Source organism: Carassius carassius, chromosome 39 (assembly GCF_963082965.1).
Source record: "Carassius carassius chromosome 39, fCarCar2.1, whole genome shotgun sequence".
NCBI classification, from domain to species: Eukaryota; Metazoa; Chordata; class Actinopteri; order Cypriniformes; family Cyprinidae; genus Carassius; species Carassius carassius.
The window spans coordinates 20600334-20619442 of NC_081793.1; the positions used below are offsets into that span (position 1 = coordinate 20600334).

Consider the following 19109-nt stretch of genomic DNA (forward strand, 5'->3'; position numbering starts at 1 on the left):
TACAGCTTTTATTTATATAGATTATTATTTATGTTTAACATTTCAAGTTGTTTAAATTAACAAAGAACAACAGTATATTTAAAAATAGCATTAACCTTGATTAAAACATTCTGTTAAAAATTTGCTAATTGTTAGTTCATGATACCTAATACATAACTAATGTCAACAAATGGAACATTTTTGGAAGGCTAGGTTATTACAAGTTATCTTGTTGCAGTGATCTTTTGGAGAATAAACTTTGTATTTCTCATGTAGGACAGAAGCTCCAGCCCATCTGTCCTTCGTTCTGTGACCACCACTGGGAAGGAAGGTCTGCTGAACAGGAAGAGACCATTTGTTGGAAGATGCTGTCACTCATGCACACCCCTGAGTCAGGTTGGTTGTTGAAGCTTTTGGCATATTGAAACTAAGAAACATCTGTAGTTTGACTGTTACTACAATTATGTGTTTTCCAGGAGAGGCTGTTCAACCCCAGCATCCCTTCACTGGGGCTCCGTAATGTGATTTACATAAATGAAACACACACAAGGTAAACATCATCCTCTGTTGACCATGGACCTTATAGGTCTGAATAGATGACCACTTCTCTCATTATTGAGCATGAGAATTTTCACTGTACATTGCTTGGTTATGCACCTTGCTGTAAAGTATAATTCATTAATATAGTTTAGTTTGTGATGCACCATTAATTAATACATAGTTGGTCAGATGTAGTTTCCCTGCTGTGTGTTTACATTCAAGTGTCAAATGGAAGGTTGTAGTTTTCTGTGAGGAGTGGAAAGTCGGGGAAATTATTAACACTGCTTGTTGGGGGATATTATGTACCTTGATCTCATGACAAGGACCAAAGATGGTCTGAGCTGGTACAGCCAATCAGGGGAGGAAGTGGACAGTGCATAATTCAGTAGAAAAAATTTATATTGCCTTTCAGCACATATTGATATTAAACAATTGATTCTAACAAATGGTTGAAACAATTACACAAAAAAGCTCCGAAGAGAACTCCTGAAAAATAATCATTGAGTCTCCCCAATCTGTCTGATGCATGAAAAAAATCATTCAGATGATTTCTGAACAGTTGGTTCAGTGAAAAAAAAAAAACAATTTGCAAAGTTAATTTATTCACAAATGATACTGATCCAGTTCTTGAGTTCAAGTCACTGACTGTTTGATTTTTCAGAATTTCATGATTCCATCTAATTTCATGTTCATGCAAAATTCACTTTTACATGGTGTTTGTACATTAATGTGTGTTGGCAGTGTGTGTACACAACCACCCTTTAATGATAAAAATCCACCCAGTCCTTTTTTTTTAATCCCCATAAATCATAAACGGTGTCCCAGACAAGCTGTTTTGCAGAATGTGTACAGTGACATCACATTGTACAGGCCCCGCCCATTACTATTGACGGACACTTCTATATTAGCATAGACCCCGTCCTGAGTGAGCTGTACACAGTTCTCCATGTTTATCTACTCGCTAGAGCATTTAACATCAGCATTCAAGTAAGAAATGAATAAGTGAATAAAGAAGAATAATTTAAATAAATGAATAAAGCAGAAATGAGAAAGATGCAATCTGCATCTCTCACTTAAACTCACTTGCTCCTGGTATCTTTTAAAGCTTGTCAGTCCTCTTTGCATTGGATTATGGGAAATAGTGCTTCAGCGAGTGTACATCAATTGTACACTCGAAATCAGATAGGATTGTGGGTAAAAAGTAGTAAACAAATGTTGGGAATGAACTCGTTCACTCAGAATTTGGACATCGCTACAAAATTGCCAGCACCCAACAAAATAGGGGATAGGGAGCTGTTTTGGGCACATAAGGTATTTAACCTTAAATGGCTTTAAAATGCAAAAAATAACCTTTCATGATATCCAACAGTGTTACGTGAGCATGACCATGATAGACGGGAATCACGGGATAATCAAGATCAAACAAATGTTACATTTTGGCAGAGTATGCGATGCACAAGTTGCAAAGGCTCTTCTGGAAAAGGAGGCCGAGAGCAACAGCTTATTTAACAAATACACAAAAAACAACCTTGTTTTAGCCTCTGGTGAAAAATGGTAATTTTCAGTATGGAACAATAAATGATACAGTATGTTTTGTATTTGGAGCTGGAACGTCACAAATACATTCTAGGGACACCTGAGAGTTATGTTACATCTTGTAAAAAGGGGCATAATAGTATCCCTTTAAGAAGCATTTCAGTGAAACAGTCTGCTACTGTAGATTCTTTAAGTCAGTAATACTCATTATACTTTCCATGCTCAACTAGCTTTTATTTTGTATAATACAGACACAGAGGTTGGCTTGCACGGAGGCTGAGTTATGTGCTGTTTGTCTTGGAGAGAGATGTCCGGAAGGACATGTTTGCTCGCAATGTGGTGGAGAACGTGCTCAACAGCAGCAGGTACCTGGTGTTTAGAAAAGCAAGGAACAAGTGCAATGTAAAGCTCTGTTTCTAAGCAGCAGGAATGCATCATAGCATCCAGATTGACTGTGAGTGTTATTGCTGTAGGCTGGAAAGTGCTATCGTGGAGGTAGCATCCGAGGGTGCTAGCACAGATGCAGAGTCTGGAGTGGATTCCAAAGCTGTCAGTAAAGTTAGACAGAAGACCAGAGGATTCCTGCAGGAAATGGTTGCCAACATCTCACCTGCCTTCATCAGGTACAGTTTTCACATCATGCTCCATGAGCAAGGCTAAAAAAAATTAAAAGAATAAAACTACAACCAATGAATCTAAATGCAAATGTACTTAAATGCATGTACACATGTAACCAATGAATCTAAATGCAAATGTACTTAAAAAAAAAAAAAAAAATATATATATATATATATATATATATATATATATATAAGGAATAATTATCAATTCTATTGTTATTATTATTATATAATATTGTTAAAAATTTGGGGGGTAGTAAAGTTCTTTTTAATGTTTTTAAAAGAAGTCTCATATGCCCACCAAGGCTGCATTTATTTTTATATAAAAAAAAAAAAAAAAAGCAAAACAGTAATATTGTGAATTATTATTTAAACTTAAAATCGTTTTATATTTTATTTTAATTTAATTAATTTAAAATACTAAATAAAAATAATTTAAAATTACTCCATGTTTTATATTATATTTTAAATAGTAAATAAACATCATTTTGGGCTTGTAATTTATTCATTGATTAGAAATAAATCCTAGATCATCTTCTCTCTTTTTTGTATGTCTCTTTCAGAATAACAGGATGGGTGTTGTTGAAATTGTTTAATGGATTCTTCTGGAGTATTCAGATCCATAAAGGTCAGCTGGAGATGGTGAAGAAAGCAGCATCTGAGGTCAGACATTTACATGGCCTTCTTTTTTGCCCAGCATGGCCATTCCTTCTTATCTGCACTACCACACATAATGTAACTGCTCCCAAAACAGCATCCGATCAGTCAATCATTTGACAAACTCACTTATTACAAGAAGATATACAGATAAATTGATCATTAACAAACAATATCTGTCCACCACCTTTTTATGAATATTTAATGTAATGTAATGGGTTGAGAATTAGAATAGATTAATATAGATATAGATAAGTATAACAAACATTTTTACTGTGTGTCTTCTAGGACAATGTTCCCCTGGTCTTCCTTCCTGTTCACAAGTCCCACATAGACTACCTGCTCATCACCTTCATCCTGTTTTGTCACAACATCAAAGCCCCTCACATCGCAGCCGGCAACAACCTTAACATCCCTATCTTAAGGTACACAGGTGTCATGATGTCAACAATAGACAGTCAAACTGATATGTTCATTTATGATACATGTATGCATGCATTGTACTCCCTCAGCACACTGATACGGAAACTAGGAGGATTTTTTATTCGTCGTAAACTGGATGAGACTTCAGACGGAAAGAAGGATGTGTTATACAGATCACTGTTACATGCAGTAAGTCTACAGAGATATCAGATCTACTTATGTGTATAGTGGTGTTACGTCATAGGTTTCAAAGCAGATTTACAGAAAATTACACCTTAATGTGTTAAATACCTCAGTGAAAACGTGGCAAGGAAACTACCGAAGATTTTAGCCAGTGAAGGGGGAATAACCTTCAGTGGAACCAAGCTCAGCATGGGGAAACCATTGCATTAAATTTCAAAGGTGTAGGGGGGAAAAAAACTTTCTAACCCAAAACTTTTGGACAGTAACATTCAAAGGGCTACTGATTTAATAAATATTTCATATACAGCATTTAGTAGTTATTTACTGAATATAAACCTCTGGTTCTTGCTCTCTATTTCAGTCCAAATTATTTGGAGTCTCAGTTTGGTTACTTTGAAAAAACAGTTGTTTGCATGTGGCTATGTGTGTGGTAATTTATTATCTTATGAGCTACAGGAAACAGGAGCAGCTGTCCCAGCAGGCAATTGTTGTCAAATAGACATCAAATTGACGTCAAACATAGTCATCAAAGAATTGGTCAAAAACGCCAATCAAATCGATGTCAAAACTTGACGCCAATTTAATGTCAAGTTTTGACATCGATTTGATTGGCGTTTTTGACCACATTCATTTGATGTGCATTTTTTTTTTTTTTTTTACACATTGATGTCCTATTCTAGACCACAAGAATAATGACAAAACATTATTAAATGCAAGACGTGTTTTATTAAATCCACTGGTTTATATCAGAATTTTTTATATTTTCCATAAATGAACATGTAATTGTAATACTGTATATACTTGGTATTACAACTTCATTTACATTTATTCATTTAGCTGACACTTTTGTCCGAAGCGACTTACAATTGCTATATATGTCAGAGGTCGCACGCCTCTGGAGCAACTAGGGGTTAAGTGTCTTGCTCAGGGACACATTGGTGTCTCACAATCAGAGGTGGGTAGTAACGAGTTACATTTACTTCGTTACATTTACTTGAGTAATTTTTTGGGGTAACTAATACTTTTCGGAGTATATTTAAAGATGGGTACTTTATACTCTTACTTGAGTAAATATTTGGGGAAAAATCTGTACTTTTACTTCGTTACTGTGGGCGACGATCCTCTCGTTACTTTATCTTAATGCAATAAATGCTTCAGTTTATTCCAAACGCGCCGTCTACTTTTCTCTGGGCAATGAGCGATGCCCATTCGCGAATGATTCATTCTTTTGAGTCAATTCTGTTCAAAGGCTTGATCAAACCAATTGGCAAACGAGTGAATTGGTTCATGAATCAGTTTGAATTATTCGTTCAGTTCCTTGCCGCACGCGCTGAGCGTCTGAAGCGGTTCACTCAGAGTTTTAACGTTTAAGAACAGAAAGAGCGTTGAAAACGTGGATATGGAACTGCAATGAAATTGAAAGCAAATCTGCAAAGGATATTATTTGCTTGCGATGGAGATCCTTATTAGATGAACACCGCGTGTGCTGTCTACTGTTTAACAGGTAATAACTTGGGCTACATTCGATTACAGTACACGATACCACTGTGACATTAGTTTGTTGTACGTGTGTGGCTTATAACAGAGGGGAGTCAAGTTGAGTGCAGCTTCCAAAAGACAAAAAATAGCCGATTAAGATTTTATTAATATTAATACATATCATCAGCTGCTAAATTCAGATCTGTGATTGCTTGCTGGCGCTGAGCCATAGATAGATGTGTTTTTACAGCGCTGCGCATTATAACAAATCACACATGATTCTTTTGAGCTTATTAAAGCATTGGCCAATCAGAGATGTTCAGATGAGTCATCGCTAAAATGTCGGTGCTTCCTTCACTCGCTCACTGACTGGAGACCTCTTTCTGGCGAATTCTCTCGTCAGAAACAACAAAGTGCAGATGTGTGTACGAATCTTTAATTAAGATATTGATTTCACAGTGTTAACAGTTTCAGTGATTTAATGGGAGTTTCTGAGAGTGATTGAACTCTAGACTGTCAGTGAAAATGATCTTTAATAATGTAAATGTTATTTGCTCTCTTTCTGAACAATAAAAGATTAGTAGCAATATTTATATCACATTAACTTTCAATGTTAAATTCACATTTAATATAAAGTCAGTCGTATTAAAAAAATGTTATGGCATGACACCTATATCTGTTACTTAAGTAAACAGACAGGGTTTTATAATAAATTACATAAATTGGAGTAAAGGCTGATGAAATATATACATTTATACACACACACATACATTACATACATTTTATCTATATATCTAAATAAAAATAGGCTCAGTATATATGACCCAAAGTAACTAGTAACTAACTACTTGAGTAGATTTTTTATCCGATACTCTTTTACTCTTACTCAAGTAACTATTCAAGACTAGTACTTTTACTTTTACTTGAGTAAATATTTCTAGAAGTACTTTTACTTTTACTTGAGTACAGTTTTTGGGTACTCTACCCACCTCTGCTCACAATGGATTCGTACCCGGGTCTTTCACACTAAAGGCGTGTGTCTTATCCACTGCGCCAACACTTACTTAATGTGGGGCTACAGCAAAAATGCTGTGTAATTTTTTTTTATTTGTAATTAAGCAAATCAGTATATTTTTGTTAAAATATAATATATTCACCTCTTTCATTAGCAGTAATTTATGCCTACATGTTTATTTTATAAATAGTTTTTTGTTGTTGTTGTTTATGTATTTAACCACGGAAGCTACAGAAGTCCACTTTCATGCAGAAATCAAATAACATATGATTCAAAACATATGCGGAATGGATGCATTTTGAAAAAAAAAAAAAATTCTTTGACTATGTTTGACATCAATTTGATGTCTATTTGACATCAATTGCCCGCTGGGTTGATATCAATGTGATGTCAATATGACATCAACTGAACGCCTATAACACGACGTTGATTTGACGTCAACTCAATGTCAAACATGTTGGCCCATATACTTACATAATAAATTTCAGTATGGGATGAACCTAATATTTTCACCAATTAACCACTGGAAGGACTTGATGTATAATCTGACTTTGAAATTATGTTTTGCAGCATCTTGATCAAATCTTGTCTAATATTTGACTTCAAATTGACATCAAGGTGCCCGCTGGGGTAATATGGTCTGCTCCAGTGCTTTAGTTAAAATGACATGGTGATTGTCATTGCAGCGACTGTTGAGAGGCTTGTGGTTAGAGGTGGCTGTCATGGAAGCTGATGAATTACTCCTGCATTATTTATGCTAATTCCTGTTGAGCACCCCATTGCCACAATGGGCTGCTTTAATTAGAGGGAGTTTGCAAAGGAAGAGTCATGGATCTTAAGGACTGTAATATTCATTGTGGGTTTTTGTTCTGTTTTCCTCTCATTTTCAGTACACAGAAGAATTGTTGTGTCAGCAGCAGTTTCTGGAGGTGTATTTAGAGGGAACGCGCTCTCGCAGTGGGAAGCCATCTCCAGCACGTGCGGGCATGCTCTCAATTATGGTTGACACACTCTGTGCCAACAGCATCCCCGATGTTCTGATCGTGCCTGTAGGCATCTCATATGACCGCATTATAGAAGGAAACTACAACAGCGAGCAGCTGGTATGTCTAACTCTAGTGATATTCAGCAAAAAGCAGATATGAGGTTCACTTATAATGGTACTCAAAGTTTTTATATAATAATTAATTGACATATGAAAATTGAAAGAAGCTTTTTTACATTTTTACATAAGAATAATAGTAATAATAGTTATATTTTAATATAGTTATATATATTTGAATAGTTATAGTTATTATTACTAATGTTATTGTATTCTAAATAATAATAAAAAATTGGTAGAAAATAATGTTTTACTCTAAATGTCCCAATTTAACTGATATGATCGTGATGTTTTCATACTTTGAGCCTTTTAGCTTAAAACGGTTGATGTTGTGTTCACTTTTTCATTATTATAATTCTGCGTTTTATCTTTAGTCTTTGCTTAATGTTCCTACTGTTCTCCTCCCTTCAGGGCAAGCCTAAAAAGAATGAGAGTCTGTGGGGAATTGCCTGTGGCGTTTTCAGGATGCTCCGGAAGAATTATGGCTGTGTGCGTGTGGATTTCACGCAGCCCTTCTCACTAAGGGTCAGTGCAGCTCATCTTATCTCAGTTTGGCTGACTGCATAGCAGATCTCTCCTTTAATGTCTGGATCTTTTTTCTCCATTTCTTAAGGAGTACCTGGATACACAGCGCAGTCGCCATCTCCAGGCCCCTCTCACGCTGGAGCAGATCCTTCTCCCCACCATCATCGCTGCACAGTACGGCCTTTAGACTGCCAGCAACCAACCTAATCATATGGACTGCTGTTTATTGGTATGTGGAAAGATGTGTATTGCTAATGGGATTATGTTCAGTTATGTTTTTTTTTTTTTTTTTTTTTTTGCAGACCGGATCAGGCTGTTTTTAATGGAGAAGATGAGGATCATCTGAATTCTAGAGACCTGTCAGATGAGCCCTGGAGGAGGCAGGTCATCGCTAACCTGGCCAAGCACGTTCTCTTCAGTAAGGGCACTTAAAAGCCATAATACATTAATAGTTTCTTAGGCAGTGGGCGATTTTTCAAGCATTGAGGGTTGGGTAAATTAGCTGTTTATGTGGGGTCAGCAGTTGTAAAATGACTTATGGCAATGCTGCTCATTTATCATTTGCCTGAAAAACTTGCTTGTATATCATGGCCTACAGAATCACTGACATAAAAAAAAATCTGAATACATGGGCTGATTGTTCAGATCAAAAAGATACAGAAAGTGTATTTCTAACATCATAATTGCCAAAGAAAACCAAAGCCAACCAAACAATTAGTGAGTGAATTTGACAAAGCCTTTCAAAAACATTTTGTTACAGGGTTCGTACAGTCATAATAAACTTTGAAATTGAATTTTAAAATGGCAATTTACAGGCCTGGAGAAGTCAAGGAAATGTATTTCACAGATCTCTCTGCTATATTTTTTTTAATTAGGTCCTGAATATTGGAGAGGTATCACGCATAAATCTAGTTTTACTCATTTGCCAGGTTTCGCATTTGAAATGGGCAAATTCTACACACATTTATTAAAAATAGCATGTAGATTAGATGAGTTAATAAGTATTTGAAAACAGTATGAGTGATTCAGCTCTTTCACTTTCTGAAAACGGCTACACATCAGCGCTTCTCGCTTACACTACAGGAGAACTGCTGTACGCTGCGATACGAGACTCTCACTATTGTTTCAGGACAGTTGACAGAATTGTCACTGTGTTGCATCATCACAAAACTGTACCATTTGCAATTGTATCATATTGTATCATTAAGTCTTTTTAAAGCATTCGGTAGATGCGCATTCCAGAGACTCCTGTTTTCTGTGTGCCCATAGTTATATTCAAAACATGTGCACGTAAATCCACCTCGAAAACACCTCCAAGTACCAAACTGAGTTATTTTTCCACTGCTTGTTGCGCTTAAGTTGCCAGATACACACAAAATTATGTCAAAATGTCCATCCTGTCGAGTATCCTCATAAACACAGTTTAGTTCATTTCTATATATTTCTGTACCTGAATATTACTTGTTAGACCTAAACAGTTTCCTAAATGAACTAAACTCAGGTCCTGAGTTTATTTGATAAAATTGGTTAAATAAATTATAATATTCAGTGATGTTATATGCTCTCTGCGTAGTGTAACCTCTGGTCGTAGCTTGTACTTACTATTAAAACAAATATAAAGCAAAATAGGTAGCATTAATTGTCATTCATGTTAGTTAACAAATGCTATGATAAATTTGAACAGATTTTTCTTTACTTGTAAAATAATGGATCATTAGGTCATAAATATTGTCTCAAAGGTTATGGAAAAGTCATGGAAATTTATTGGCAAAATGTCTACAAACCATATTGTTAGTATTGTGGCAATATTTTTATGAAAATCAATATAAATTTTCCCCAGAATTCTAATTATGTACTTTTAAGTAGTGGTTTATGTCGCCAAAGCTGATATATCGGCTGATATTTGGCATTTTCAAATATCGACATCGGCTGATAAGTTTTTCTACTTGGCCGATGTGTTCGAGGCGGGACTTTTATTTTGACGGCGCTGAGAACGGCACACAGTGCTCACATTCTCCCTCTCGTTAAGGGAAATACAGCACAAAAATTACTTTTTGTTATTTTTGGCTTTATATCGGCTATCGCCCACCCTGCGTTCCAAGATATTGGCATTGGCTGTCAAAAAAACAATATCGGTCGACCACTAATTTTGAGTTTTTGTAATTCTCATTATTCTCAATGATTCCTTTGTATTCTCATTACTATAATGCAGTAGTGACAATCAATATGTCTGGACACATTTTTTTTTATTATTATTAAAATGCTGTAAAATGTATAAATAGTTTAAAGTTATAATTTTTTCCCCATTGCCATTAAAATACTGTGCTAAAATATAATAAAATGTTTATTTAATCATTATTTATTTCAGTATTGGTAATGATGTTTTCTTTAATTGTCTTTATGCTAAATATATTAAGAAAATATATATTTATTGTTTTGATTTTGGAGTGAAATATGCCCCAGACATGTTCTATCTACAGCTGATCTATTTTCTACAGTTAATGTATGTTACTGCTGGTCACAGTCCTTGGTCACAATGGTGATGTGGTGCTTTTAGCCAGTCTCTTCCCTCAGTGTTTGAATGCCCTGTTGATGCTGCTTTTTTGAGGACAGAAGGTCAGAGGATCGGCACTCCGAGGTGGAATTGCAGCTTGCTTGTGAATGTTTAATAATGTTTAATAGACACTGAACCCGGTTTTCTGCTCCAAAGTCACTCTGTTTTTCTTCATACAGCATATTTCAGATACTCTCGGAAATTTTTTTTTTTTAGCTCACAGACAATGTCATGGAGTATCTAGATCATGCAGGTATGAATTGAAATAGTGTCCTTTCATTTCCCTTCATCAGAGAATTTAAGGGTGAAGTGTGCACTCAGTGGAAATCACGTAAATGAGGACCGTTTTGCAAGAGAAAAAGTCAACCCCCAAATTACTGTTTATATTTGTCTCTACAAATTAAGATTGTATTTTTACATAAACTATGACACACTTCACCCTTGAGCATCAGAAGTTTTGGCATATCTTGCAGTTTGGCTCAGTTAAACCACTTTCACTTTTGATCAGTCTGATTGCTGCCTTCTGTGTTTCACATAGCTGCCAGCAAGTCATCAGCAATCATGTCCACTCACATCGTGGCCTGTCTCCTCCTGTACCGGCACAGACAGGTAAGCACTGTCCTCACTTCCTATGCAGCATACACCACATCAGCCCTTCTTTCTTCAGTCAGTTTTATTGGTTTTTGATTGGACAGGGTGTACTGCTGTCTAAACTGGTGGAGGATTTCTTCAATATGAAGGAAGAGATCTTAACACGGGACTTTGACCTGGGTTTTTCTGGGAATTCAGAGGATGTGGTCATGCATGCGCTTAGCCTTCTGGGAAACTGTGTGAATGTCAACAGCACCAACAGAAACACAGAGTTCATCATCGCTCCTAGGAACACTGTACCTGCACTCTTTGAGCTCAATTTCTACAGCAATGGCCTTTTCCACGTCTTCATTGCAGATGCTATTATAGGTAAAAGATCTGAGATGCCACCAGTCATAATTTTACAAAGACTGATGATACAAATAATCAGTGCAGGGTAGATTATTTACAAATTGTAGTCCGTTACTGGTTACGAATTATTTGTCGAAATTGTATTTAGTGATGTAATCTATTAGATTAAACATTTGTGAGTATTTGTAAAAATAGAATACATGTATGAATTTATTTATTCCATATTTGGCAACATGAAGAAACATTAACAAAAATTGGGATTTGTGAGTGAACTGTGGTGGGTTTATGAGTGGATGAAAAGCTAATAATTAATACATTATAAAATAAAATAAAATAACCTGTATAAAACACTTGAAAAATTGGTTCATGTAATCATCAACCAACATAAAAAATCTTTTTTTGGAATCTAAACACATAATACAGGATAAAAAACAGATGTAGCACACAGTTTGTTTGTGTATTTTTGAACTATTTAAGAATTACAGACTGAATGTGTACTGTAACTTTATGTATGTTTGCTAGCTTGCAGCACACTGGCCCTGCTGAGAGAGCAATCTGCAAATTCAGTGAGTGAACAGAATTCTTCATCTACGCTGCTGAGCCAAGAGAGACTGATCCGCAGAGCTGCAGGCCTCTCCCACTTTCTGTCCAATGAGGTGGCAGTAGCGATGGTATGCCCTCACATCACTCACTCAAGCAGCATCACCATCTGGTGGTTGACTCTAATCTCAAGCAAAACTTTTGATATGCTGACTCAAAACTTTTGACATTTAACTTTGGAAACTTTTCAACATTAAAAATGGCAATTTAAGTGGAATTCAGTACAAGTTAGGGCTTTCAGCAATAATGCATGCGATTGATTCCAAAATCCTTAACACGTTAAAATAATTTAACACAATTAATGCAAAAGGCAATCATATCATTTCAAGCCACAAAACTCTGGGAAGGTTTTAAAGGTACAATTCGTAAGATATTTGCAGTATAATATCCCAAAACCACTAGGCTAGTGTTATATATTTTCTCCAGCTGATTACTAACAATATCTCTAATGTTTTCAACTACTTGTAAATCATGAGAAAATTCCCATTCTAAACAGTGACACGGTGCAGTGCAGTCGCCTGTCAATGACGTTATCCCTTTGTTACCGCCTTTACTGTCGTAGAAACCACATGACAACAGTGTAATGGACAAATGCGGAAGTAGCGTCTAGCATCCAGCAAACCACTTGCTTCAAGCAGTTCCTTATTTACTTCTTCTTGCACGTTTTATGGTGGATTGTGTTACTTAATTATGGAACATAATTACTGTTTACCGTCTGCCGCTGGTTCTGTCAACAAGGACAGCTCCCGTAAACGTAGAAAGAGATGCCAATCTCGCTTGTGTTTTTCTCGACAGGTGAGTTGTTTTGATTCATATCTTTACAGAAAACATATGCTGTAACGATCAACACGATTAGTATTATGGGGCATACACGCCTAATGCAGGGCATCACATCTCTAGACCCACGCGAGGACTAGTAATTCAATGAATTATTAATTCCAGTCATATTCTGTGATTAATTCTGAGGAGTGCGAGAGCTCTTGTAGCACTGTATGAAGTACTGTCTGATACGCAAACTATGTTTTCTCGGCTGGATAAAGCAAACCAGTTTCTTCCTTGGAAAGTTTTGATGGATGATGATTCTAATCAAGGAAAAGACGATTGCAGTGACATACAGGTGTTGTACAGTAAGCATGCTTAAAATATTGATGCTCAAACAAACCGTGTATGAGTGCTCTAGCTGCACAGATCATACATTGTATTTATGCACATTATGTACATTCATGATGTTTCCACACACATTCAGGATAATGTTTGGATTTGTCAGGTGTATGTTGTGTTCTGAATGGATCCGTGTACTGTATTATGTTTAAGCAATCAGCTCAAGGGGATTGGTTTAGGGTTTTTTGGCGTCTCCATGTGGTCCTGTTCGGTATCGCTACTTGACTTGTCTACTGTACTTCAGTCTACTTCTTATATCACTTAGTTATTTGATGTCCTTTTGGGGTCTCCAAGTGTCCTTTTTTTAATAGACATCTTAAATCTACATTTATCTTTAAATAAGCTTGCAGAAAATACAGTTTGGTTAGAATCACTTTTTATCTATTGACGCAGTAGTACAAATAAAATTAAGACTAAAAGAGCTTATCATACTGTGTTGGGAATTCTCAAACCAAAGGGTTGAGAATAAGGATTGTTTTGCAGAAAAAGCCATAGTGTTGTTTTTTATATTGAACCCTGAATGGCTCTTCATATTTGACTGTACAGGGATTATCCCTACCCTTATTTTAGAACAAGCTTATTTCGAACTTTTTGATCTCTTAAAGCGAAACAGAGATTTATGTTATGCGCTACTAGATGTAAAGATGGGATACTGTTTCAATTTAACAAAGAAATAACAACCGTATTAAAGTGTAATTATGTTGTCTTTTTTCTCTATAGCCTTGTCAGACTTTGTACCAGGTCTTCCATGAAGCTGTCACCAGGTTAATCGAGTATGGTGTGCTCATTGTAGCTGAGGTAAGCTGTGCCAGCTCTCATTTGTCCTGTTGTTTACGTTTATTTTGTTTAAAGCTGCAATAATTGATGCATCATTTTAAAAAGTACCATCAAAGATCAAATAATATTTGAATTTGAATTTGTATTGAAAGTCATTTGCTGGAAAGTCCGGTGAAGTCGAATGACCTGATTGGGTTTTAGGTGGATTTCTGAAAATTCTATGATTTCATTATTTCAGTTTCCATTTCATTATTGTTTTTCTGAATCTGATCTATTGGTAAATACACTACACATCAAATAATATTTGTGCCTAATATTAATAATAGTTTAAGGTCACTCATTAAGTAACAATATTAAATCAATAATAATTATTCTTGAAAAATATGTATCCGGAAAATTCATCTCTTGTGTTCAGGAGGACCAGGAGGAGCTGAGTCCTTCTGAGGAGTCTTGGCCCAAGAAGTTTCCAGAGGCTCTTGCTTGGCGAAGTGATGAAGAAGATGAAGACAGTGACTTTGGAGATGAACAAAGAGACCGTTACCTGAAGGTATCTATCTATCTATAGTAACAAAAGTTGTGTTTAGCCAAAAATGGAACCATTTTTCACACTGAATAAATAAAAGCATGACGATTTCTGAAAGTGGTCTATATACGGGTTATTTAAAATAAAAAAAATGCCTTGTAGAATGATGATCCAGCAGGCCATTTAAAAACTGATGCAGAGTTTCCCCACTATGTCAGAAGCCCCACATTAAACATCTTGAAATAACTATTGGCATTAGATTTTGTTAAATCCTAACGTGCTTATTTCATTTTATTTTATTCATTTTATTTTAGGTGAGCCCATCAGCTGAGCCCCAGGAATTTTATATTTTTCTTCAGAGGATTCTCACTCCGGTGCTGGAGGCCTACAGTGGTGCAGCTATCTTAGTACACAGCCTGATATCACCCATGTCAGAGAGAGAGTACACGCACAAGCTTTTCAAGTATCTGCTAACTCGCACAGAGAGAGGAGTGGCTGCATATGGTGAGCATATGCCCCCCACCTTGAAGACATCCCAAAAATCTATTGATCATTCTTTCCCTGCTGTGTCATCTTTACTTTTTTAATGAATGTTATTTTTAAGCATTTTGCCATCACTTATTCTTGCCCCACATTCATGGTTAGATCATATCTGTAAATGTTTAAGCACTTTAAGTTGTAATCTTGTATGAAAGGTGTTCTATAAATGAATGTATTTATATTGATGACATTGTTGTTGTTGTTTTGTTTTTTTAGGAGAGAGTGCCACACACTACCTTGTAAAAAATACAGTGAAAACATTTAAAGAGCTGGGGGTGAGAAAGCCATCCTGTGGCATTTGCTTGCTTAAAGGACTAACCTATTGATGCATTATTATTAGCCTATAAGTGGCTTATTCAAACCTTGTAACTTCCTCACGTTCAAATGTGTCAATGCACATTTCTTATCCTCCACTTCCTGCATCATCAATGCAGTAATCAAAGCATCATCAATGATGCATAATAAGCATATTTTTGTGATTCACAGGTGCTTAATGAGAGACGAGAGGGTGGTGTGTGCCGTCTGGAGCTGAGCAGCACTTTCTTACCTCAGGCCAACAGAAACAAACTCCTGCAGTACATTCTGGGTTTTAGTCTGCTGTGACACATTAGGACCATCAACACAACTGCAAGGCTTTCCACATCACTTAAGGGCTTTTTACTGGCTAATCATGACTGTCAAAGGTGCTACTCTAAGGAAAGCTTTACCTGGAAGTGCCTTCACTAAACGCCTCGTACTAGACTCATACCAGACTAGACACAAGTAGTTGTCAGCTCATTCGTTAAAGCCCTTGGTTTTCAGCTAAATTGGGTGTCTTTATAGATCTGAATGTTTCTTTTTAACTTTCACTATCACTGTCAGAGCATGTGAAGAAATCACCGTTACCTTACAGAGAACAGAAAGACAAAGCATCTTTCGATAACACGTGAATACATCATAATGGACTCATTTTTTAAAAAGTGCAGCAAGCTTCCAAGTAGTTTATGAAAGTAGCATTTTTTAGCAGGCCTACAGGATCATGAGGGGGAAACTTTACTGGAAACTGAGCTTGAGTGCTTCTGCTTGGCTGACCATTACAAGATATGTTTGTAATATTTGGAGGAGGTTCTCTTGGTGCCAAGCACTTTGATTTCCTCCTCAGTTGCTGGTATATTTTATTTTGGAGTTAAGCAGTGAGTCTTATATGCTCAGTGTGTGTGCATGTGTGCAATATGTCTGTAGTATGTGAATTAAACCCTATTTATGCCAGAAATTTGTTTCAAAGCACAATATAACTAGAATGCTGAAAAAGGCACGTTGCCTTCATAACCACTAGAATATTGAGTTTGTTATTGAATATATCGAGAGCCTGTGAGCAGGCAAAAGTTGAAGATACCCTGTAATGTCCCAAAACTGCAGTTCACTTTACCTCATCTTCATTCCGTTTTTATTATCTGCTCTTTAGAAAGCCTTTTCTGCTGATGTATCACTTCCAACTTCATTTGTCATGTGTTTTGTATTATCCCAACTTGTTTTGACAAGTCGTTGAAGAAAACTCATTTGTGCGTCAGCCTCTAGACTTTTGCATTGATGTGTTTTTACTGTGCAAGAATGTAGTTGGCAGGCGTGCACAGTTTGCGTAGGCTACTGAGAGATTAAAAAGATACATGCTTCTCCCAGGATCTTGGAAAAATCTGAAAGGATACACTTATTTTAAGGCTGTGAGCTCCTGGGTTTGGGAAATTGTGGAATTCTTTGCTTATTCTTTGCTCTATGCTGTTTATCTATGTGGTTATGAAATCCTTATCCAATAATCTTGAACTACAGGAAAAGTGAGGGAAATTCATTGGTCAAAATGAGTCAGAGCCCTTGAAGAATATATGAGCTTACTTATGTCACGACTTACCCGAGAAGCTCAAATTACTAAATTGTATATTAGATTTGAAGTGACACTGAAAGCGTTTTAGAGACTGAATCAAAGCTGTGAAGGTTTGTTCAGATACATAAGGCATATTGTAACAGTTTGCACAAAAATAGGTGTGTGTCAAAATGGCTCGCAAATATTCTACTTTAAATTGCAATTAAACGTCTGTTTAGAATGGAATATATTATTCATCTTTACACAGCTGAATTAAGGCTGCTTAAAATGCTGTGTAAAGATGTAATGCAAAATGAAAGCCAGACTAAATTATAACTGCTCAGACCCATCCCAGTCCATATTAGAAAAGTGTACAGTTGTAATTTTTGTGAATAGGTCATCTGGGTATTCTATGCATGCTGTGCATAGAACATTCATATCATGTAATGCAGCAATAATATGCTATTCTGAATATAGTCAACGTTTTCGAGTTGAGGGAGGCAGAATAATAGTGCAATTGTGCGATTCCTAACTCCAATCTACATTGTGTGAATGTGTTTGAGCACTGAAGATTGCAGACAGCAATAAGATGTTTTTTTTTTTTTTTGCCTGTCCATTAATGCAGTCATGTACTATCATACCATGTGAAGTGTGATAAGCAATCGATCAATAGATCCCTTTTGTGCTGTGAACAATATAGATTTTAGGTATTGTTTTAAATCAGTCTCAAAACAAAGATTAAGAAAGTCATTTTTAATGTTCTCACATCAAATAATGTATGTTTTCCTCAACATCTTTTAATTAGACATGTATACAGTTTAGTTGGGATTCCACAGTTGTCTTGTGGGATTTGGAAGTTTAATAAATCATATTCTGTGCACTTACCAGAAAGCTGTAAATGTACAAACAAAAAGGCTTTATGTTGTGTGTTTGTGTGTGTGTGTGTGTGTGTGTACACATACACACATATACATTTATAATCTTTTTGTCTGTTGTCTGAGTGATGTCATTTAGTGCAAGGTTTCCCAAACTGTGTTATGCAAGATGATGAAAAGCTAATAATTAAATAATGAAAATATCAAATAAAACAATTAATAAATAGAAACCAAAATCTTATTGTTGTATATTCTTAGTCTAAAATCCTGAGATCTTTGAAAAGCTTTCATCATACTGTCTTGTTTAAAAATGAATCTGTAGGAAAGTAAAGCAAACAAATAGTGTTTCACTGATGCGATCTGGAGCTCTTTGCTAATTTTACCCCATGGGCCCAAATCAAAACAAAGTCAAAACATGTCACAATATCAAGGGAAATTTGATTACTCAGCTCATGACCCCTTTAAATAGAAAAATTTGGGGAACCCTATTTGATTACATAATACTGAAGAAGTGAGGTCACTTTCTTTTTTTACTGTTAAGAATTTTCACTGTTGCGACTTAAAAGTCCCTAGAAATCCTCTAAAACCAACAATGCTATAAGACCAGCAAATATAGGAAACCCATTTGGGCTTGTTTAAGACTATTTTATTCCAGCAGAGAATAAAAACATTTGAGTTTAAAATTGAGGAAATTAAATAGAGATAGACACAAACTCTGCCCACAGCAACAACATCAATTTAAGGAGGTGCTGAAGAAGAGGACCTCAAAGAGAGCACATCCACAGTGAAGAACCAAAGGAGTGTTCTGAGTGTTATTCTGCCTAATAATAGCATTACTGATGGGGTGAGTAAAATGTTTATACTTGACAATATCACAATTATATCTGACATGGAGTACCACTTTAAAAGTTAAAGCCTCTTTTGAGTTTGTAAGAAAGTAATATTGTTGCAAGTACTGTATGATTGATGTTGGATGTTATAAAATATTTCTAGATATTTTGTCAGATTTCTAAAATGTATTCAGATTTCAGAGTTTAAGTTACAGCACAGCTGGTTAATTTATTTTCTATGTTGCTTTTCTTACTATTTAATGTCTGTATTACAGCTTAAAGATGTGTTCAACCAGCTGTCTGAGCTACTGCATCTCTGAGTTTCGATGAGCTTTGCAAATAACAAGAATGAAGGGAGTGACAGCTCTGCAAAAAATTGTCCTTGTAACTCCCAAAGTCCTGGAGAAAGAA

General features: G+C 35.9%; 2 protein-coding genes across 5 annotated transcripts in view; one reads left to right on the top strand and one right to left on the bottom strand.

Annotated features, from left to right (window-relative positions):
- Positions 1-15893, top strand: part of LOC132121594 (glycerol-3-phosphate acyltransferase 1, mitochondrial-like) — a 32450-nt gene extending 16557 nt beyond the window's left edge. For all 4 annotated transcript variants that reach the window (XM_059531156.1, XM_059531154.1, XM_059531157.1 and 1 more), the window contains 19 exons: positions 256-375; positions 456-529; positions 2307-2420; positions 2529-2678; positions 3239-3338; positions 3621-3757; positions 3845-3944; positions 7323-7535; positions 7946-8059; positions 8148-8233; positions 8362-8477; positions 11152-11222; positions 11309-11573; positions 12078-12226; positions 14037-14114; positions 14509-14640; positions 14931-15120; positions 15373-15431; positions 15643-15893. In XM_059531156.1, the coding sequence (XP_059387139.1) occupies positions 256-375; positions 456-529; positions 2307-2420; positions 2529-2678; positions 3239-3338; positions 3621-3757; positions 3845-3944; positions 7323-7535; positions 7946-8059; positions 8148-8233; positions 8362-8477; positions 11152-11222; positions 11309-11573; positions 12078-12226; positions 14037-14114; positions 14509-14640; positions 14931-15120; positions 15373-15431; positions 15643-15759 (2385 nt within the window). In that variant the 3' untranslated portion in view covers positions 15760-15893. The remainder of the gene's footprint in view (positions 1-255; positions 376-455; positions 530-2306; positions 2421-2528; positions 2679-3238; positions 3339-3620; positions 3758-3844; positions 3945-7322; positions 7536-7945; positions 8060-8147; positions 8234-8361; positions 8478-11151; positions 11223-11308; positions 11574-12077; positions 12227-14036; positions 14115-14508; positions 14641-14930; positions 15121-15372; positions 15432-15642) is intronic.
- The window catches only part of LOC132121598 (beta-tectorin-like), a 70864-nt gene that overhangs the window by 20447 nt on the left and 31308 nt on the right, over positions 1-19109 (bottom strand). The gene's annotated exons all lie outside the window — the stretch shown is intronic.